Genomic DNA, 24,315 nt, shown 5'->3' with positions numbered 1-24,315 from the left:
GTCAGAGTCCAAATGGACCCAGAGGACAACAAAACAGACAATTCAGTAGTTTACTGCTGAGGCTGATCCATCAACGGCCTCTGACAGTCACAGCCCTGCGTCACATGGTACAGATGTGATGGTGACTGAGGAGGACAATACTGAAGTCAGAGCCTCAGACTGTCTCCACCTGCTGGACGATCAGAGGAACAACACCCGACGTCACACTGAACAGCTGATCCATCCCGACTCACTCTGATCTTTAAACAGTTACCACGTCTGCTCCTGGTTCACTGTAAATAAACTTCATTGTCTCTGAATTGTTCCCTGAAGGCAGCAACGACACACAACGTCCACCTTAATGCTGCGTTCAGGGCACACCACAGAAAAAGGAACAAACAGTGTTCATGTGAAGCAACGAACTCAGACTGATCCACATCAGTAACAGGCTGCACCCGATGAGTATTTCATTAATCATCAATTATTTTCATAAATAAAATTATTATTATCATAAAGAATTATTAAACAGTATGATGAAGAGTCAACAGTCCAGCCTGACTGAAGGTCAGCAGACAGCTCTTTGACTGGTTGTTACACACAGTGACTCAGACCAGTCGTCTGCTGACTCATCATTTCAGCTCCACTGAAAACTACACAAGAGTGGATGGACATGAGCGTCTCCACGCAGGACATGAGCGTCTCCACGCAGGACATGAACGTCTCCACGCAGGACATGAGCGTCTCCACGCAGGACATGTCGTCATATTCACAGAAACATCTACAGGTTAGAAAACAGCTCCTGACAGTGACTGATGGATCCTGAGTGGACAGAGCTTCAGATGTGTCCTGGCAGCAGATCACGTCAGTGAGGTGTGGACCAGCTGAGGGAGCTGCTGTAAAACACACGACTGTGTGGAGGCTGAAGAAGCCGTCTGATCACACGAGACTCAGCGAGGACATGTTTCTCTCTACAGGATTATTTTGGGTCTTTGATGCTGATTAACTGATCTTTAAAGATTCTGTCTGAACAATGACATCTTTTTTCTGCTCTTTGTTTTTTAGTTTTCTTAATTATAAATTAAATACTGTGTTTATACAAAAGTACAGGAAAAACACAATGCACATTTATTTAATCTCAGAAGTAAGTTGTCGGTTTGATTCTCATAAATTCCCTCTGCTTAAAGAAAACAGCGTTGGTTAAAGCTTTTTGATAAAATATGTTTTAATGTGCTGATCAACAATGGGCCTTCTGACAACGTGATCCAAGGGCAGCCCGAGGCCCGAGGCCCGCGGGCCACCAGCTCATTGGTTCTGCTTAAATGGACAGTAGAGCTGAAGGTAGGCAGGTGAGCGGAGGCAGCGAGGGGGAGACGTGCTGCCTCCGCTCACCTGCTCCACCAGGTGAGCAGCAGGTGGAGACACTGACCGTCAGAGCTGAGTGTGAGGGACCTTCTCTAAAACAGGCTGATCACTGTGTGTCATAAACTGTGCACCAACAGCAGCAGGAGGACTACAAGCAGCTGATCTCCGCTCTGCTCAGCCCTCAGCTAAACTGAACTACATTAATCTGATACTTTAGTTACTAGTTACTTTACAGATTACATTTTTAAGTCAACTGATTTTTTTCTCATCAGATAAAAACAGTGATTGTGATGATCAGCGGACTCACAGTTTATACACACATGTAAATAAATGGATCAGTTACTTTACTGATACTTTGATACTTAAATACATTTAACATCAGATACTTTGAGTTTTACTGGAGTACTGATCATGTGTGTGACCACAGTATACAAACACGGGCCCGTCTGTTGGACTCTGGTCCAACCTGCTTCAGTCTTCATGTTTATTTGAACGATTCAGTTTCACATCTGACGTCAGCACTTTGTTCACACTGATCAGATGGATTCATGGATCTATAGATCTGTCTGTGTGATGTTGGTATTGATCAGAACTATATTAATCTGTAATCAGACTTTCTATCAGCAGGGAGGTGAGTCCATAATGACTGAAAGGTCATTTTGGGGGGAACTGTTCCTTCAATGTGAGGCTGAAGATATGAGATGAAGTCCAGATCAGAAGTGTTTAGGAACAAACGTCTACGTGAAGCTTCATCACTGAAACATCTAGAGCTCAAACGTTCGATCGATGGACAGGAAATTAATCAACAATCATCAGAGATCTGATCCTCAGCTGTGTGTCTGTGAACTCGAGAAGACGCGTCCTTCAACACTCACTCTGTTCACACACACGAGAGCAGCTGTGTCTGTAGCTCAGACTGCATCAGTGAAACATCACATGGACTCAAACAGACTAAATGTGACTAAAGACAAACATCTGACTCTGACTTTCTGATAGGCCCTCTGGTGGCCCAGGGGCCCTCTGGTGGCCCAGGGGCCCTCTGGTGGCTCTGAGGCCCTCTGGTGGCTCTGGGGTGACCCTGTAACCCTTCAGTAACTCTATCTCTATGTCTATAAACCTCAACAGGAGCCGTTGATGTCACAACTCTGGAGTTTGTTGGAAGGTGAAGGAGCTAGGCTAACAGTTTCCCTCCACTTCCAGTCTTTGTGCTAAGCTAACAGTCCTGAAGCTGTCTGTGCTGGACACCAACATGAGATCAGGAGTAAAAGTATAAAGTAGCAGAAAGTGGAGACACTGAAGCATGTCAGCATCGTCCTACAGAACAGAACACTTCATATTATTCTGCATTTTTTATTTTTACTGCAGAGGTTCATCAGGTCTAAATATCACTGATCTATATTATTGATCTCTGTGATTACTAATAATCAGTAAGTGACATTTGATTTTCTGTGCTGAAGAACCAGGACCTGTTACACTTCCTGTCTGTGTCACTATACAAATAAGAGCACAAATGACAAAGAGTCACCTGATAAAATGCAGAATTACTGCCAACATGAAACCAAGTGTCCATTAAACTGCTGTGAGGATTCATCTGAATATAAAGTTCTTCATGGTTCTGAAGTCACAAACTGAACTCAGTGAGTTCAGTCCTGACTGAGTGATGACGTAGTGACAGACTCATCTACTGTACATCTTCTACAGAGTGCTCCATTAATTTAACATTGTTAAATGTACAGTGAGACAATAAAGTTTGTGTTGAACTGTAAACTATCCTGCCTCCATTACACGTCTGTCACAACATTCATGTATAGAAATCTCAGAAGTATCAGTTCTGGCGCTGAATATTAAATATGAGCAGGTCAGGATCTGTGATCTCGTGACCCTGCTGAGGACACGTCACCGTCAGGACACCGCGGCTGCAGGAAACGCATCATCACGTCTGAACTACAGCGGACAGAGCCGGGCTGCAGGCTCAGTGGACCGGGACACTCCACATCTAACTGATGGGATCTGCTTCGACTCGTCGGAAAAGACAGAACGAAAACTGAGTTTAAAACATAAATTCTGTTAATAAATCTTTGAAACCCTGGATTGTCTATTTTATTACTTTATTTTATTGTCTACTTTACTATTTTATTTTATCCTGATCTCTCATTTCCATTCATGCTATATTTCTATTTCTACTTTGCACGGAGCATCTGGAACAAAAACTATTTCCCCCCGGGGATTAATAAAGTATTCTGATTCTGACTTCCATAGAAACTACAGTTACAATCACTACTGCAAACAGTAATCACATTACTTCTGTACTGAATCAGAGGGGTGTACTATAAAGTGAGATCACTGTAGTGAGTCACCGTGGTAACTGAGGAGGTGGTGTTCAGATTAACCTCCATCTGTTACTGTACTCATAACCCTAACATATATACAAATATATACACACACACATATATATATGTGTATATATATACACATATATATATATACACACACATATATATATATATGTGTATATATATACACATATATATATATACACACACATATATATACATATACATACATATGTGTGTATATATATACACATATATATACACATATATATATGTGTATATATATATATACACACATATGTGTGTATATATATATATATATATATATATATATATATATATATATATATATATATACATATATATATATATATATATATATGTATGTGTGTATATATATATATGTGTGTGTATATATATATATATATATATATATATATATATATATATATATATATATATATATATATATATATATATATATATATACACATATATATATATATATATATATATATATATACACATATATATATATACACACACACACACACATATATATATATATATATATATATATACACACATACATATATATATATACACACATACATATATATATATACATACAGTGCATCGGGAAAGTATTCACAGCGCTTCACTTTTCCCACATTTTGTTATGTTACAGTCTTATTCCAAAATGGATTATATTCATTTTTTTCCACAGAAATTTACACACAATAGCCCGTAATGACAACGTGAAAGAAGTTTGCTTGAAATTTTTGCAACTTTATTAAAAATAAAGAAGGAAAATGTACCATGTACATAAGTATTCACAGCCTTTGCTCAATACTTTGTTGAAGCACCTTTGGCACCACTTACAGCCTCAAGTCTTTTTGAGTACGATGCTACAAGCTTGGCACACCTATCTTTGGGCAGTTTTTCCCATTCTTCTCTGCAGGACCTCTCAAACTCCATCAGGTTGGATGGGGAGCGTCGGTGCACAGCCATTTTCAGATCGCTCCAGAGATGTTCAGTCGGGTTCAAGTGTGGGCTCTGGCTGCTGGGCCACTCAAGGACATTCACAGAGTCGTCCTGTAGCCACTTCTTTGTTATCTTGGCTGTGTGCTTTGGGTCGTTGTCCTGTTGGAAGATGTGTCTGAGGCCCAGTCTGAGGTCCAGAGCGCTCTGGAGCAGGTTTTCATCAAGGATGTCTCTGTACATTGCTGCAGTCATCTTTCCCTCGATCCTGACTAGTCTCCCAGTTCCTGCCGCTGAAAAACATCCCCACAGCGTGATGCTGCCACCACCATGCTTCCCTGTAGGGATGGTATTGGCCAGGTGATGAGCGGCGCCTGGTTTCCTCCAGACATGACGCTTGGCATTCAGGCCAAAGAGTTCAAGCTTTGTTTCATCAGACCAGAGAATTTTGTTTCTCCTGGTCTGAGAGTCCTTCAGGTGCCTTTTGGCAAACTCCAGGCGGGCTGTCAGGTGCCTTTTACTGAGGAATGGCTTCCGTCTGGCCACTCAACCATACAGGCCTGATTTGTGGAGCGCTGCAGAGATGGTTGTCCTTCTGGAAGGTCCTCCTCTCTCCACAGAGAGACACTGGAGCTCTGTCAGAGTGACCACTGGGTTCTTGGTCACCTCCCTTACTAAGGCCCTTCTCCCCCGATTACTCAGTTTGGCCGGGCTGCCAGCTCTAGGAAGAGTCCTGGTGGCTCCAAACTTCTTCCATTTACAGATGATGGAGGCCACTGTGCTCATCGGGACCTTCAATGCTGCAGAAATGTTTCTGTACCCTTCCCCAGATCTGTGCCTGATACAATCCTGTCTCGGAGGTCTACAGACAAATCCTTGGACTTGATGGCTTGGCTTGTGCTCTGACATGCACTGTAAACTGTGGGACCTTATATGGACAGGTGTGTGCCTCTCTAAATCATGTCCAATCAACTGAATTTACCACAGGTGGACTCCAATCAAGTTGTAGAAACATCTCAAGGATGATCAGTGGAAACAGGATGCACCTGAGCTCATGGCAAAGGCTGTGAATACTTATGTACATGGTATATTTTCCTTCTTTATTTTTAATAAAGTTGCAAAAAATTTCAAACAAACTTCTTTCACGTTGTCATTACGGGCTATTGTGTGTAGCATTCTGTGGAAAAAAATGAATATAATCCATTTTGGAATAAGACTGTAACATAACGCTAAAAAGTGAAGCGCTGTGAATACTTTCCCGATGCACTGTATATATACATATATATATACACATATATATGCACATATATATACATATATATGTGTATATGTGTATATATATGTGTATATATATACACATATATATACACATATATGTGTATATATGTGTATATATACACATATATACACATATATGTATATATATATGTATATATACACACACACATATATATATGTGTGTGTATATATATGTGTATATATGTATAAACCTGCTGAGACGTACGTTAACACTTACACAGCGGTGGTTCGTTGTCATGGAAACCTAAATGCATTCATTTAGTGATGCATGAACTCTTGTTTTCTGTTTGATGGTAGTTTCAACACTGCATCAGACCTGATGTGAAGACAGAAAAACGAACCTTCTTATAACCTATCAAAGATCTTCTCTCGTATCATTTGTTCCCCGTGGTGCTGAACATGATGTCAGATATGGATCATGTTCACGGTGTTGACAGAATCATGACGACACGACTTTGGATTATGGTTTTATGTTTGGTTCTGATTTACACTGCTGCTATATTACAGCTAACACAGAGCTGTAGTCTGTAGTCCTTAAACCGGACACCAGTTAGCATGTTAGCATTTCCTGTCCCCGCGTCTCAGAGTCTGAGTTTGTTGAATGTGTGAAATAAGGTGTGTGGTTACCACAGGCTGAACATTCAGTTGTGTTCAAAATAATAGTCCAACATCACTAACCAGATCAATCACTGTTCTTGGTAGAAGTTATATTTCTACATGGAAAATAATTTATTAGTTGGTGTAGAAGAGTAATAGAAAACCAACAGACCCAACAGTCGTGACATTCATGCTGCTGATTGTGTCATTTAATCATTAATTGAAAGGAGCGTGTTCAAAATAATAGCAGTGTGGAGTTCAATAGTGAGGTCATTCATTCTGTGAAAACACAGGTGTGGAACAGGTGGCCCTTATTTAAGGACGAAGGCAGCAGATGTTGTACATGCTGGTTACAGTGCATTTCTCTCTCTCGTTCCAGACATTGTTCAGAAGAACAGCGTACTTTGATTAAAAAGTTGATTGGAGGGGAAAACATATAAATAAGTGCAGAAAATGATCTCAAATGCTTTAAAATGGCAACCAAAACAAGAAAGACGTGGAACAAAACGGAAAACTACCATTCGAATGGATCGAAGAAGAGCCAAGACTCAGCCAACGATCAGCTCCAGGTGATCAAAGGTCTAAAGTTACCTGTGAGTACTGTAACAATTAGAAGACGCCTATGTGAAGCCAAGTTATCGGCAAGAAGCCCCCACAAAGTCCCACTGTTGAAAAAACGACGTGCTGCAGAGGTTACAGAACACATTGACCTGCCTAAAGAGAAATGATGCAACATTTTGTGGACTGATGAAAGCAAGATTGTTGTTTTTGGGTCTAGAGGCCGCAGACAGTTTGTCAGACCACCAGGCCACAGTACACTGTGAAGACAGTGAAGAATCATGATATGGGGATGTTTCTCATACTATGGTGCTGGGCCTATTTATCACATACCAGGGATAATGGATCAGTCTGAATACATCAAAATATTTGAAGAGGTCATGTTGCCTTATGCCGAAGAGGAAACGCCCTTGAAATGTGTGTTTCAACAAGACAACGACCCCAAACACACCAGCAAGCGAGCAGCCTCTTGGTTCCAGACCAACAAGATTAACAAGTGGCAGCCCAATCCAGACCTTCATCCAGTAGAAGACTTGTGGGGTGAAATGAAAAATGCTGTTTCTGAGGCAAAACCAAGAAATGCAGAGGAATTGTGGAATGTAGTCCAATCGTCCTGGGCTGGGACACCTGTTCACAGGTGCCACAAGTTAGTGGACTCCATGCAACACAGGTGTGAAGCAGTTCTCACCAACAGTGTTTATACAACTCAATATTACTTCAGTTTGTACAGTAGATGTTTGAGTTTGTAAAGACAAATACAGACTGCCTAATATTCCTTTTTCTTCACTTTCTATAAATTAATAACAAATTTGATAATTTTTTCTTCATGTTTTGATTTGTAATAGTTCAGTGTTCCCAGTGCATTTGCATGTATGGAAATAAAAGCTATTAGAAGGATTTTGAGCTTTTTTAAACACACTACTATTATTTTGAACACAACTGTATTTACACATTTTGTTCTCCAACATAAACTCTTCATTAAATGTCCACAGTTTAATTATAAAGCTCTTCATGTGTTAAAAACGGTTAGCGGTTGCTAACAAGTGTCTGAATGAGACTACAGAGGTTGTCGGGGACATTAAACGTCCTCACAGCGAACACGGAGACTCATCTGCTCACTAGTCCGTCTTTACAGGCCACTTTAGTTACACACTGTTCTGACTCTGACTTTACAACTCGTACATTGATCAGTTTATAGAAACCTGGAGAGTAATTGTGCAGTAAGACGCTCAGTGGTGGAGACGTTTGAGTCATGAGACCGTGATGTCGTCTGTCTGTAGCCTAGCATTAGCTTTTTACTGCTACACATTTAATTTACGCTTCAAACATCAGAGTGGAGTTCATCTGTGGAGATTATCTGGATGAACAGAACCTGGACGGATCAGAAACTTCACATTATTTTCTGTAATAATCCAGAATCCAGTTCAATAATCCCACAGAGGAACCAGAGAGATGCTAACTGCAGTTAGCTACAGAAACACATCCTGCAGCTCTCTGTAAAACTGCTATTAGTTAATTGATCAGTCTATTAATGAAACTAAAGAGATTTCCACGTGTCCTTCATCAGTGTCAGAACTAAACATCTGGTCTAATGTTTACATCATCTGCATCATGTTGACTGTCGGAGCTCAGAATGAGCAGCTGTCACTAAGAAATAAACTACAGTGACTGACTTTAAAATAAATATATTAACTTCTGCAGGATTCCTCTCTCATCTCATCCGCAGTGACACTGATGCTTTTTGCTGTAATATGTTTAATATTCATCACAGCTCTACATTAAAACAGCCTGATTCTCTGGACTGAAGCAGGCAAACGATTTGTTCATCATTTTCTGTAACGCACCGTCTGAAGAGGAAAGCTGAGCTCAAGTGGCAACAGACAACGATTTAACTTTTACTGTCCACTCTGCAGCAAACCCTGATGTCACAGTGATGTCACAGTGATGTCACAGTGATGTCACAGTGATGTCACAGTGAAATGTCTGCAAGAAAGATGACACCATCCATGTAAAGGTTGGTTCACTATAGAGCTGTGCGATATTACGATACATATCGTAGTGCGATATAAAAACGTCTACCGTAGGATATAACCCTCTGTTGTTTCTATCGTAATTTTAACGTGTAGGCTACTTGTTTAGCACCGTTGCTACACTAACGCTAACGTACACTACGGTTGTGATTCAATACGCCGTGTAAAGCACAACTCAACGTCGGAATGACCGTTGGATATCCAAATGTTGAGTTCAAAACAAGTTCACTGTATGAAGGCGAATGTAACTGCAGCAACGCTGCTGCTTTGTGGAGGCATTTTTACGTCACCCGCAAGGACTCGTTTACGGCACCGGTCGCCCGGGAGTAAACAGAGGCAAAGCAGCGTGGCGGAGACGGAGGAGGGCGCAATGGGAGACGAAAATAACGTTACTAGTTACGTTACATCAGACGCGGATACAGAAGCAGAACCCAGCCGCGAGGCCTACTGGCTGTCCTACCCGGAAAAGATCTTTATTTTTTCATATTTACACAAAAGCTTGGAATAGTTTTTGTTTACAAATTCTTATTTGTTGCAACAGTCCTGCAAAAAGTCATGAATAAAAGGAGAAAGTGCCATTCATTCACATGGTTATCAAAAATAGTGCTGTCGAGATGTAATTGATTTGAATATATATATATATATATATATATATATATATATATATATATATATATATATATATATATATATATATATATATATAAAATTCTAAGAAAAAATACTATATCGGGATATAGTATTTTGTCCATATCGCACAGCACTAGTTCACTATAAACCTCCCTGTCACTATGATATTCAGCGCGACACCAGGACAGATCTGAAGGTTGGGATGTCGCACAAAGGAAGCTTGTCTGCCATTACACAACGACAACAGCAGGAGGCAGTTTTCCCCGGTCACCATCTGCAGGTAAAGGTGGAACGTAACAAACTGCCCAAAGTAAAAGAAGCTGATGGAGGAAAAGGAGACGAGGGAGAGTGAAAGGACCTGAGGTAAAAGAAGAGTGGACGGATGGAGACCCTCTGGTGGTGTGTCAAAGTCTGTTGAAGAGTTTCCATCACTCATAATGTTCATCACGTTCAGTTGATTCCTTCAGCTCTCATGTTTCTGTGATCAACGAGTGCAACACAAACCACTTGAGGTTTGGTTCGATCATTTCATTTATCATAAATAATATCATAAATATACAATCAGTGAGTTGGACCATCAGTTCAGGTGATTATAGAAGGTTGTGAATCAAATGTTCTCTGTAGCATCTGAACTTCTTCTGACTGATTCTGATCACAGCTGATCATTTTAACAGGACCCGTCTGATACAGACACGAACACAAACACCACAATGGGAAAGTCTAAAGAGCTCAGCATTGATGTGAACAAGTCAGGAAAGTCACTTGGAGCCGTTTCAAAGCAGCTTTAGGTCCCAAGATCACCTGAACAACAAACTATCACTGAGAGAAAACTGGTCTGATGGTCAAGAGTCAACCAGAAACCAACAGAAAGCAAGTCTGCGATGAATCAGAAGCTGCTGGAGGCGGGTGTCCACAGTCAGGTGTGTTTTACATCATGAGCCGAGAGGCTGCTGCGTCGAGAGAAGCTCTGGATCCAGACGCAGAACCTTAAAGCTGGACTGAAGTCTGCTGCTGATCACACGGACGAAGGAAAAACCTTCTGGAGGAAACTCTGTGGTCGCATGAAACTAAAACTGAGCTGTCTGACCACAATGAGCAGCAATATGTTGGAGGAGAGAAGGTGAGAACACCAAACCTACTGTCCAGCATGGTGCTGGTAGAGTTCTGCTGTGGGGCGGTTCTGCTGCCAGTGGATCTGCTGCTCTAAAGAAGGTTAATGGAATAATGAAGGAGGAGGATCATCTCCAAACTCTTCAGGAAAACCTCAAATCATCAGCAGAAGATTGGCTCCTGGGTGCAGTTGGGTGTTCAACAGGACAATGATCCAAACACACATCAGAAGTGGTGAATGAACGGATCAATCAGACCAGAACTGAGGTTTTTGAACGGCCTTCATAAAGTCCTGACTTCAACCCCATCAGAACATGTGGACTGTGCTGAACAAACAAGTCTGTGTCAGGAAGAGAACAACTGTGGTTTAACTTCCCCGATTGTGTCAAGAGGAGCGTTAAAGGTTCATCCAGAGGACCAACAGAAGCTTGTGGATGAAGATCAACAGCTGCTGACCATTTAACCAAACATTAAATCATGATCACATGTTCAGAAGACCCATAATAAATTCATTACTGAACCAAACTTCATGGATGTTTTTGTGACAAAGTAGTTTGTGTTGCACTCACTGATCACAGAAACATGAGCTGAAGGAATCGACTGAACACTGACGTGATGAACATGTTTATGAGTGATGGAAACTTTTCAACAGGACTGAAGATGTTTCTTCTCACCAGCAGGACGCTTCAAAACCACCATTCTGTCTACGGGACAGAAGAAACTAAACCTGCTACTTATTAAAGACAACCAGCTGTTTACTCACAGTCACAGACCTGAGATCAGGTTTCTACATCACACTGAGATTCTTACTGTTGTTTTTTAGCTTTGGACACGGCCGGGCTGCTGGCTGTAGCCGGGCTGCTGGCTGTGGCCGGGCTGCTGCCTGTGGCCAGGCTGCTGGCTGTGGCCGGGCTGCTAACAGCATCACAGTTGATTATTACTGTCGTTAAACTGGTCGTCTCTGATTGGGGCTTCAGTCTTTGTCAGGTCAGCTGAGAGAAGCTGTAGTCTCACTGATGTTATATCCTGTCTAGCAGCATGTCGTCAGCAGAGCCCTCGCTGAGGCTCATGGGTAATGTAGTGCTTTGCTGGCAAATAAAACAGTTTGAAGCATACAGCTTCACCTGAGGGACAGAGTAACAGGAACACCTGACAGCGTGACCAACATGACATCATCATAAAGCAGACTCAGGTGTGCTGTACCTGATGACATCACACTGTACAGGTGTTCCTGTTCAGTCTACTAACTGCAGCAGGTTTTACTCAGCCTGCTGTGTGAGGTCATCTGTAGCCTGATGATGTCACCAGGCTTGAACACAACAAATGTCTAACGTACAGTGTGTGTTACAAACTGAAGGTGGTTGACTAGTGACAGAAACTGTCCAGGTGCATTATGGGAGATGTAGGCTCCAGTGTTGATGGACTACATGTCAGAGGTGAGTCAGACGTTATGAGTCGTTGGGTTTTTACTTCCAGGGCCGTCATGTTTAAGGTGCACATGTGGAGTTCAAACCTTTATTTAAAACGTCTCTTTATTCACTTTATTTTAAAACTTTATTGATCCCTGCTAAAACTTTATTGGTCAGAGTCAGCCCTGACATTGATTATCTCCTCTCCACCCAGACCACGTGGCCTCCGTCACAGTCAGTGATGATGACTTTATTCAACACATCAGAGAGAAACGGCTCATCAGCCACATCAGGAAGAACATCAACAACAGATCACTGCAGTGTTGCAACAGCACACACGTACATCTGTTATTAATCACCCACAACAACTGCAACATGTGGCGCCCCCGCGTGGCTGACAGAAGAACTACAGAAAATGGTAGATTGGGTATAAACCTGGCTTCTCTAATGGCCTCCTTGTGAGCCTGGAACATCTTGACGTTGTTCATGTTGGACTGCCAGTACTTCACGTAGCCGCCGTGGTCCGCCGTCAGCATCCACATGTCGTTATGAGACCAGGTCATGGCCCGGACCGGACTGTCGTGGGCCTGCAGAGGACAGAGGACACGTCAGAACCACTCGGGGCCAAACAGATGACAGAATACTGACAGCCTCACATCAACATCAGACAGGTTTTTAACCTCACTTCTGTAACAACTGACTGAACGTGCTGCTGCTCAACATTTAACCAAAGACAATGGTGTGTTGGAACATTAATACAACATGAAGACACTTTAAAAAGAGAAATGTCTTGAACACAGGCAGCCGTAGAAGATCTTTGTTTAGTTTTGTATTTCAGTTCACTCTGTGACCAGAACATCCAACAGTCCACACTGCTGATTTATGATGACATGTTCACAGAACAGTTAAGTCCAGAGAGTGAGCTTTACCAGGAAAGTTTGGACAGTGCACCAGTTATAGCACGCTAGTTAGCTTAGCACTGGTAGCTTTACTGTAAGGAGCATCACAGTGCACGCTGCCCTTCTGTTCCCGAGTTATGGACAGGAAACATTATGTCATAGTGAGGCTGACCTTTGACCTTTGGATATAAAATGCCATCGCCTCATTTTATCCTTTTAGACATTTGTGTCAAATTTTGTCATAGCTGGTGTTAAATGATAAAGTGATGGTGTTTTGTGTGACCAGCGCAAAGCAGCTCTGGTTTGATGTTTCATATTTTATTATTGCAGAATTTGAACATTTCATTAACTTGTGTATCTGTTTGAACCCAATCATGTGCAATAGAAAATCAATAAGCTGAGTAACTGCTTTGTATTTTTTTATTTTGGCGACACATTTGTCCAAAGTGACGATCAGTGGAAGCCACCATAGATCAACAACAAGCTGTTTGTTCTGAAAACCTGTTTTTCTCCACAGCAACTGTCTTCAGAGGAAGCAGGAACATCATAAATCAAAGATCTTCTACTCAGTCTTCATAAGCTCATTTAAATATTGATCTGGATTAAAGTCTGATACTGCAGCATTAACAGGACATGACTCATTATCAGGTCTTTATGTCACTTATCTTCCTCACAGCATAGATCTGAACACTCAGATGTCTGAGCTTCATTGAACACACCATCAGACATCTTTACTAGTGAAGTGTCACTATTTTATAATCAATCAATCAATGTATATGTTAAGAGTCACAGTGATGTCACTGAGCAATGTTTACCTGTAAGATGGTCTCAAAGTTGAAGGTGAGTCCGTTCCAGAGAGTGAACTCTCCACTCGAGGCTCCAGTGACCAGACGACGACCTTCAGGAGTCCACTGCAAACACACACACACACACACACAGACACACAGACACACACACACACACACACACACACACACACACACACACACACACACACACACACGTCAACATCCAGAACGAACAGTAAAGCTGGGCATACACTGAATGATTTTAGAAACGTTGTTAATGCCAACTCGTCCTGTACGGGTAAATCGTCTGCGATGTAAAGCCAAAGCTCGGTCCGATCATCATGCCACTGCCTCAGAGCTCACACTGTACGTGTAACAGTGGCCTGTCCGCCCCTGCAGACCAAAGATTAGTTTGAAGCTCTGTGGCAGGTATTAGCAATGATGCCAACAAGGCAGAAGCGTGCTGCCTAGATAATCTGTGCAATCCTGTATGCCGAAGCCTCCAAGAAAAAGAGGCGTTGACGCATATGGACTCGAATTTGCAGAGAGAACCGGAGGTACGCCATTGTATGTCCGTGTCGCCATGGTGTTTCGTTTTTCAGACTCTGTTTGCCACTTCGTGTAGTGAGAAACTCATCCGACCGTCCGATGGCCGTTCGGGAGCAGATGATTGGTGCTCGCTCTAAAATGAATCGTGCGGCTCAGAAATTGGGTCAAAAACAGGCTAAAATCATACAGTGTACAGTCGACCTGAGTCATAAAGTGATGTGTAATAAATCTGATGTCAAATTAAATACGCTGAAATGTTTTCAAAGGTCTCTAAAAGGTGAATCAAGAAGTACATATTGATTTCTCCATCAGACTGTGTGTGTGTGTGTGTGTGTGTGTGTGTGTGTGTGTGTGTGTGTGTGTGTGTGTGTGTGTGTGTGTGTGTGTGCGCGCGCGACAGGAAGTAGCTCACCCTGATCACAAACACGGGACACTTGACTTTGTTGGTGGATGTTCGGACAAACTTGGTGGTGACAGCGTTCATCGGGTTGTTCAACATTCCCACAGGAGGAACGAGCTGAGGACAAAACACATGATGATTCACAACTTCACACAGATCCAGGTGGTTCTGTTCAATTGTTTCCAACAGCCCAAATAAATTCAGTTTATTGTTCAACAATAAAAGCAGAAAAGTCACATAAATTAACAACCAGAAGAAGAAAATGTTTCATAATGATAAAGCACTAAAAAACACATCAGCCACATTGAGGATGTTGTTCAGATGTTTTCAGCCTGATGATCAGACAGATTCAGTATCAGTGAAACAGGACTCAGCACTCACATCGTTGTAACAGCCTGCGTCGGGCTGCACCGCTCTGAAGTCTCGATGGTCTCGCTGCCACAAACGGTTCTGCAGAGGAAACAAACAGTCCGATCACTTCAAACCAGCTGGATGCTGAAGCTGCTCTGACTCAGTGAGACGTTCAGCAGCTTGGCTCTGATGGTGTTTCTCCTTGAACGCACAGTGAGTGTGTGACGATGGAGTGAGTCAGGTGTGTGTACCTCCAGGTGTCTGATGACAGACGGGTTGTAGTCGATGGTCTTGCGGTTCACAGCCTTCCTCATGCGTTTCCCATCGAAGGTGAGCTGCTGCATGGCCTGCTGCTGGGCGAAGTCCGGCCTCTTGTAGAACACCTGCCGCGGCGCCTGGTGCTGGAACCGCGGCATGTGGAAGAACCGCTGGGGCGAGCCGATGTCCGTCGCCATGGTGACCTCGCTATACCTGCAGGACCAGATGCCAGGTGGTTAGTCTCATCCAGAGAGGATGAAGTACATAAAACTGAAAAAATCTGTTCTGGAGAACATGTTGGACACTGAGAGGAGAAAATAACTCAAACAAGCTGCGTGTCTCAGGATTCATCCTCAAATAACACAAGACTGAAACAAGAAGTAAAACATGAACTCACACTGAATACACACAAAACACACACAACTGAATATCACTGAGCTCACACACTACTAAAGTGTTTGTGTTCCAATGATTTCAAGAGATCAGCGACACACTTCACACAGCGGAGGAACAAACAGGCCTGTTAATGTAACACTATATGTACTCTGTATATACAACCAACAATCCACAGCACAACTCCTGACACACATCAGCATTCACACACACAAACAGGAGAAGCAACACATCAGACCGACAGCACGATCAGCTGTGGCGATGTTCATGAAGAAATACAGATAAACAACTTCCTTCTGTCAAAATAGAAGAAAAAACTCAGACTGACACACGACAACACAGGAGCTCACTACATGTGGGACTGCTCCTTTAATAAGCTGTAGAGTCCAACCATTAAACTGAACTGGGCCGGTAAAGACTTTATTATTAATGTGTCGTCAGGAAACATCTGTAGCTCCGTCCAATCAAGAGCAATCATCTGTGTAAACAGGAAGTTTAAGAATTTCCCCTTGTGGGATTAAAATAGTAAAATAAAATAAAAAATAAAAAAGTCACCGTGGCATCACAAGCCAGCAGAACTTCAAAAACTACAGTTTAGATAAATCTTTATAAATGTGTTTCAGTTACTGTCACACTGTTAGAGGATATAAGCCGATAACATAACTGGTGTTATTCTCTCATTTAGCACATTTCTGTGTTAACAATGGAAACACAGTCAGACACTAATCATTACTGTTACTGTGAGAGTGATTCACTCCACATCTGTCTCATCACAATCACAACTGGTCTGAATTCTGGAATAAAAAGAATTCTGAGATTTTCTGATTATTGGGACATTCTGATCAGAATCAGGAGATTTATGCCAATGATCAGCCCTGAAACAGACTCATCAATACTGCACTCTGAGATCAGGCTCAGAGTGCAGACTGTAACATGAAGAAATCAAATGAAACGTTCAGACGACCACAACAGTGTCTGCACAACATGGAGCCAAACACATCTGACACAGAACCACAGAGCTTCACTTTACAGACACAACCATCACCCAGACTATGATGTTCTGAAGCACAGAGGTGGACCTGATCGGGATCAATACTCACATTAAGAGCTCTGATCAGTTGTTTTGTTTGGACTCAATGGACTGATCAGTTTCACACTGACAGGCTGAACACATTATTACATTAAAACTAGCAGAGAAGCAGCTGCTGATACTGATCCAGATTCATATCCTGATTGATTGATCGCCGATTTCATGTTTAACTCTGAGATTCTTTAATGACTTCAGAACTCATGTGAAGACTCAAACTGCTCAGTACACTTTGCTTAACGACAGCATCGATATCACAGCATTAAAATGAGCTGTGGATCAGAGCATCTGTTCAAACTACAGCCTGAAGCCTCCTCAGCTCCACAGACACACACTGAACGCTCCAGTCTCACCTGCACACAGCAGAACACACACACACACACACACACACACACACACACACACACACACACACACACACACACACACACACACACTGATCACAGCCATGAAGCTCATCAATACAACACATCTGCTGAGTTATCATCATTACATCACCACTACAGCAGCAGTCAAACATGTTTCTTTACTTTGGTTCATCAAATGTTGTCCGAGTTTCATTTCCAGTTCAATTAATCAAAATATTATCAAAACATCACAGTAACACTGAGTCTCAGATCACAGACGCATTGATTTCTGATCAACTGTGACAAACAGCATCACAGTGAAGTTCTGTTGCGCTGCAGACGGACTGATGGAAGGAAACTCCTACCAAGGTCCCATCAGGATCTCACGTCCTTATAACCACAGTGTGCAGCATCACTGCTGTTCTCACTGAGTCGCTTCATCAGTCAGTCTGTCTCCATGTTTACATGAACACAATATTTTAATCAATATAGACAATTTAAAGGTCTCAGCACATTTTACTCTGCAAACACGAGTGTTAATATTCTAGTTAGTGTTTGACAGAATTATGTGATGGTGGTTAGACTTCACTGCTGAACACAATGTTGTGATGGATAATACACCGTCTCCATGGAAACTGGGGCTGCAAGTAAAGTTCAGTGTCGATTAATCTGTGGATTATGTTCTGGATTCATCTAAAAGTTGTTTGGTCTATAAAATGTAAGAAAATGGTGAAAAAAGTCGATCAGTGTGTTTCGTCCTCAAATGTCTCAAAGAGCTTCAGTTTACTGTCACAGGGGGACAAAAACAGGAAATATTCACATTCAACAAGTTGACGGCAGAGCGGAGACTTTAAATGACTTAAAACAACTAATTATCAAATCAGTCTGTGATTAATTTAATAGTTGACAACTAATCAATGAATTGTCACAGCTTTACTGCATACACATTTTCTTTTTTCCTCATTAAGCAGACATCTGCATTCACTGATCACTTTAAAATGTTCAATTAAGATCAGGACAACTGTATGAACATCCACTGATTCTGCTCAGGTCAACACCTGAACACAGTCAGAGAAAATCCCTCAGACTTCAGCTGATCCACCTGAGAGGAGGAAGTGTAGACATCAACACTGAGCATCCATCTCACACCAGAGAGACACAGGAACTATGGACTCTGTCCTCTATATTAATAATACTGCAGAGACGGACAGTGGGGCTCATTTCAAGTTAAGTTAAATTAAGAGCAAATCACAAAACAACTGACTGAGACCAGATGTAAGGTTACAACATGCTGTTTGACACAGACAGACCTCCATAACAGTCACTGTGCCACAAATCAATTCTGGTTTAATGATCAACAAAACCACCACCAAAGTAAAACACGACAGGATCAGACTGATGTGACTGCCTACACTCAAACCTTTAACTTTTATTGATCATATCACACAGAAATCAGTAACTTCAACTAGAAAATATCCTGAAGTCTTTAATCTGTAACCTGACGATCAAAGCTACTTTAGCGTGGTCATTTCAGAGGATGTAAGCAACACGAGGTTTCACTGTCTGCGGCGCTGAGCTGATCAGAGCTAACGCTAGCTAACGCTAGCTAACGCTGGGGTGCAGCACCTGGACAGAGGCTGTTTACACATTCAAATACACCTTGAAGGCTGAGCTCCTCTCAGCACGGCACCGGTTCTGCGCCTTTAACCTGGTGATGCTGCGGCTAACATCGTGAGCTTGTGCGGCTAACTTTGCTAACAGGCTAAACGTTAGCAGGCACCTCAGGTGGTTAACACACTGCTGGTCCTCACCGACATATCCTGCCTTCACATGGAGTTTAATGTGATATTTTCGGTACAACAAACAGCGGAGTTTGTTAGGTGCGTGTGATCTTTTAGGGGCATTTTGTTGTGTTTCGCAGCCGGAGGTAAATGGCGGCCCGGTGCGGGAAGTCGTCGTGACAACAACAACGCGCTGCAGCTGAACAACTCACCGACAGTCTCCGCTGCAGAGTTAGCTATCTAGCTGTCATTAACGGGCTAGATTCTTCCGGTTAACTTTTCTCTGAAGAAACATGAACGTCTCAAACTTTATTCAACTCAAATTAACAAGGTTTGTCACGTTAGCCACCAGCGGACTCCATCATGACGCTTCTTCTTCTCGGCCCTGCAGAAAAGCATGCCGGGACATTTTTACAATGGGCGGGAGAACACGCCGTCATCACGCTAAGGGTTCTGGGAACCTGAGTTTTACCAATCATTGAATAGAATAGAATAGATATACTTTATTGATCTCAAGCTGGGAAATTAAGGTGTAGCAGCAGCATTACACACAGACGAATGACAACACAGTGAAATAAAGAGAACAACCTAGACATATTAACATAACAATATAAAATGTAATATAAAAAATGTATATATATAAAAAATATGTATAAAAATGTATAAATGAGCAGTGTTGATGAATACACAAGCAGTATTAATTGTAGTGCAAAATAAAATATAAGGTGCAGTGAACAGATGAGGTGCAGAACAGTGTAAAACATATAAAGAGACTGTATGTTGTGACCAGAGTTTCAGCTGTTATTATACAGTGTGATGGCAGGAAAGATTTCCTGTATCTGTCCCTTCGACAGCGGAGCTGAAGCAGCCTGTGGGAGAAGCTGCTCCGCTGTCTGTCTACTGTGTGATGGAGAGGGTGCTGATCATTGTCCATGATGGATAAAAGTTTCTTCAGCGTTCTCCTCTCCACCACGGTCTCAAAAGAGTCCAGCCTGAGACCGAGTACGGAGCCGGCCTTCCTGATGATTTTATCAAGTCTGTTAGTGTCGCTGGCTCTGATGCTGCTGCCCCAACACACAGCAGCAAAGAAAATGGCACTGGCAACAACAGACTGGTAGAAGATCTCCAACATCTTGCTGCACACGGTGCAGGATCTCAGCTTCCTCAGGAAATAGAGTCTGCTCATCCCCTTCTTGTACACAGCCTCGGTATTAGATTTCCAGTCCAGTCTGTTATCAATCACCACTCCCAGGTACTTGTAGTCGTCCACCTCTTCCACCACCTCCCCCCTGATCCGTAGTGGCTGTGAAGGCATCTTCTCCCTCCTGAAGTCAGTCACCATCTCTCTGGTCTTGTTGACATTCAGCCTCAGGTGATTCTGTTCGGACCACTCAACAAAGTTGTCCACCAGTGTCCTGTACTCCCCCTCCTCTCCCTCTCTTACACACCCGACAACAGCTGAGTCGTCAGAAAACTTCTGCAGGTGACACGACTCAGAGTTGTACTGAAAGTCAGTGGTGTATAAGGTGAAGAGGAAGGGAGAAAGCACAGTTCCCTGTGGAGCTCCTGTATCACTGACCACCACATCAGACAGGACACTGCCCAGACGGACAAACTGTGGCCTGCCTGTCAAGTAGTCAGTAATCCAGGAGATCCATGCGTCGTCAGCACCCATCACCTGCAGCTTCTCACCCAGTAGCAGAGGTTGAATGGTGTTGAAAGCACTGGAGAAATCAAAGAATGTGATCCTCACAGTGCCTCCTCCACCATCCAGATGCATATGGGCTTGTTGCAGGAGGTAGATGACAGCATCATCGACTCCTAAATGGGGCTGATAGGCAATTTGCAAAGGGTCCAGATACGTCCTCACCTGTGGCCTCAGCTGGGCTAAGACCAGTCTCTCCAGGACCTTCATCACATGAGATGTGAGGGCGACTGGTCTGTAGTCTGCCGGGTCGGATGGTCTCGACTTCTTGGGGACTGGGACCAAGCAGGATGTTTCCACAGCATTGGGACTTTCTCCAGACTCAGGCTCAGGTTTTACAGATGTCCCAGTACAGGAGACAGCTGGCTGGCACAGGTCTTCAGGATCCTGGGTGTGATGCCATCAGGGCCTGCAGCCTTTCGCTGGTGTAGTCTTTCCAGCTGCCTCTTTACCTGGCCTGTAGTCACCGTTGGGCGGGGGTCGGTGCAGATGTCTTCAGTGGAGGTGGGGGAGGAGGATGTGGGGGACAAGGAGGGGGGGCAGATGGAGAGGTGCTGTACAGGAGAAAGCTGGGGGTGGGACGAGCCATTTGGGACAAAGTGGGTGTGTGGGGGGCAGGAGGTGAGCTAAACCTGTTAAAAAAGTGGTTCAACTGGTCTGCTCTATCCAGGCTCCCTGATGTCTGCCTGTCTTTCCCCTTCATCCCCGTGATGTGCTTCATTCCTGCCCACACATCCCTCACACTGTTCTGTTGGAGTTTGGCCTCCAGCTTCCTCCTGTAGTTGTCCTTGCACGTCCTCAGCATCTCTCGGAGTTCATGCTGCACTCTCCTCTGCTCCTCTCTGTCTCCAGACATGAAAGCCCTCTTCTTCTTGTTAAGAAGTGCCTTCAGGTCACTGGTAATCCAGGGCTTGTTGTTGGAGAAGCAGTGCACGGTGCGGCTGGTACGGTGGTGTCCTCACAGAATCTGATGTAATCTGTGATGCAATCAGTCATATTGTCAATGTCTTCCCCATGTGGCTCACAGAGTACATCCCAGTCTGTTGACCCAAAGCAGTCCTGCAGTGTCTCAGCGGCCTCCTGTGTCCACCTCCTCACCGTCCTGGTGTGCACGGGCTGCCGTCTAACAAGAGGGACATACCTGGGAGTCATCATGATTGGTCCCTGTATGCCAAGCGAAAAACACGAAATATTATATTATATTATATTATATTATATTATATTATATTATATTATATTATATTGTATTATGTATATATGTTGAAGCTATTGAAAAAAAGCTTATTTTTCATTAAATATGTTAGTATCTTTATCTAAATATGAAATATGAGGAGCACTTAAAAAGAGGTGTGTCCTAATTGTTAAGTGTAATAATATAATTGTCACTGATTCTGAGTCACTGGCTCACATGACCTGACATGAAAATGCAGATTTGTCATAAAAATATTCATAAATAATAGAAGAAGCACTAAAATTAACAAAATTAGAAAAAATCAAACAGATAAAAATAACAACAAATATTTAGTAAACAACATAAACTAGTTTCATTGTTGTTTCACTGAAAAATCTGTGTTCTATTATAAACTGACAAATAAAACGAACTAAAAATAAATAAACAAAAAATAAAGTTTTACAAGCTTCTAAAAAGTTGCAGTGACGTCATCACTCGGTCTGTCCAATCAGAGGAGAGTCTCGGTGTTCGCCGTTCAAACACACGCGCTCCGATAACTGAACGTCTCGCGCTGCTCCTCCAGCCGGCAGGTAGACTGTCTGACCTCTGCAGGTAAACGCTCATCCAGCAGGTAAACTGCCGGTATTGTACCGGTAATGTACCGGCACGCAGACCACCACCTTTCAGTCCCGGTGGCATCTGCCTGTCGCTCTGTAAACGTCTGTGATCGTCTGTTTAGCGGCTACCAGCGGCTAGCTGTGCTAACGGCCGTTAGCTCAACCGTCAGTGAGCTGTTAGCACTGGAGTGTTAAAGCTCGTGCCTCTGACCCGGTTCTGTGGGTTCAGTCTGCGGGTTCGGCTCACAGTTATGAAAGAAGCTGAAGTATTTTGATGCTCATTAATGTGTCTGACTCATGAGGGAGGCAGTGATCAGTGGCTAACAGCTCAGTCCTGACACAGTTCAGTATTGATCTGCTGTTATTAATGAGGCTGTGTTCACTTATAAGTTATTGCTTAGTCATATTGCAAAGATTATTACATTATTAATCAATCTGCTGATTGTCTTCTAGATTAATCAATTAATTGTTCAGTGTATGAAAGGATACAAATAGTTTTTAAAAAATGGCATTCACAATTTCACAGAGGCTTCAGTGATGTCTCCAGTTTTCTTATTTTGTCTGATGAATCATATAAAAACCTGAAGAAATCCAATCAACTGTTAGTTATTAAAAAATCACCAACTTAAATAAACCAAAACACTCTGATTAACACACTAACAGTTACTCAGAGATGAAGATAGTTATGGTTTATTTTCCTGTTCATTTCCAGCTCCACTCAGAGGCTCATCCAGACAGTTTAGTGCCTCTTTAACCTGAAGTCTGATGTTTCTGTGTTTGGTTGATAAATGATGAAAATGATTTAATGGTGGAGAAAGTCAGAACATCTGATTATATCATGAGTAACAGTGTGTGTGTGTGTGTGTGTGTGTGTGTGTGTGTGTGTGTGTGTTTCTTCCAGCAGCAGTTCAGTGTGTTCACATGAGCCACAGTGATGAGCAGCAGAAGCCGCAGGTCCTGGTGAGAGCTGGTGTACACAACACACATGTCACACAGCTGGCACACACCTGGGACACACATGTCACACAGCTGGCACACACCTGGGACACACATGTCACACACCTGGCACACACCTGGGACACACATGTCACACACCTGGCACACACCTGGGACACACATGTCACACACCTGGCACACACCTGGGACACATGTCACACACCTGACACACACACATGTCACACACCTGGCACACACATTTCACACACATATCACGTGTCAGGGCTGCAACGATCGATTTTTTTCATTATCAATTCATCTGTTTGCTATAATAGATTGTTTGGTTTATAAAATGCCAGAAAACAGAGAAACAGAACATCTGAGACAGGTTTTGATTGATTGATTGATTGATTGATTGATTGATCGACTAACAATGTGATCCTGTGTGTTGCCTCCTCTCTCAGTACGAAGAGACGCTCAGGTTGTTTGGGACGATTCTCCAGAGTGACTCTACAGAAGCCTGGATGGTCCAAAGATGAGGTAATGTTCATCCTGTCAGCATTCAGGGTGAGAGATAGATGATCTTCTGGAGGAGCTGCTGTGTTTTTTATATTTCCTCTCTGTGGTTCTGATCGGAGACAAACTGACAATCAGTTTTCAGGTATTTGATGTCAGACAGTGAGTCAGTCATTAACCTGTTAATTAGTCTCAGTTTTAACAGTTATGATTATAATAATCTGTGACT

At 42.7% G+C, this 24,315-nt stretch overlaps 1 protein-coding gene and 1 pseudogene across 2 annotated transcripts in view; both read right to left on the bottom strand.

The window, feature by feature from the left end:
* The window catches only part of wdr33 (WD repeat domain 33), a 28,465-nt gene extending 8,922 nt beyond the window's left edge, over nt 1-19,543 (bottom strand). Inside the window, exons 1-6 of one of the 2 annotated variants that reach the window (XM_073490904.1) lie at nt 19,354-19,543; nt 15,527-15,746; nt 15,306-15,374; nt 14,937-15,041; nt 14,003-14,098; nt 12,724-12,875 (exon numbers count right to left, since the gene is read on the bottom strand). In XM_073490904.1, coding sequence (XP_073347005.1) covers nt 12,724-12,875; nt 14,003-14,098; nt 14,937-15,041; nt 15,306-15,374; nt 15,527-15,730 — 626 coding nt within the window. In that variant the 5' untranslated portion in view covers nt 15,731-15,746; nt 19,354-19,543. The remainder of the gene's footprint in view (nt 1-12,723; nt 12,876-14,002; nt 14,099-14,936; nt 15,042-15,305; nt 15,375-15,526; nt 15,747-19,353) is intronic. The other variant, XM_073490905.1, reaches the window with a different exon arrangement.
* Nucleotides 4,671-5,564, bottom strand: LOC141016419 (uncharacterized; annotated as a pseudogene).
* Nucleotides 19,544-24,315: the final 4,772 nt, after the last annotated feature.

This window comes from Pagrus major, chromosome 21 (genome assembly GCF_040436345.1).
Source record: "Pagrus major chromosome 21, Pma_NU_1.0".
NCBI lineage: Eukaryota > Metazoa > Chordata > Actinopteri > Spariformes > Sparidae > Pagrus > Pagrus major.
Note: the sequence above shows the minus strand (reverse complement) of the source record. Positions and strands in the feature narration are given on the sequence as shown.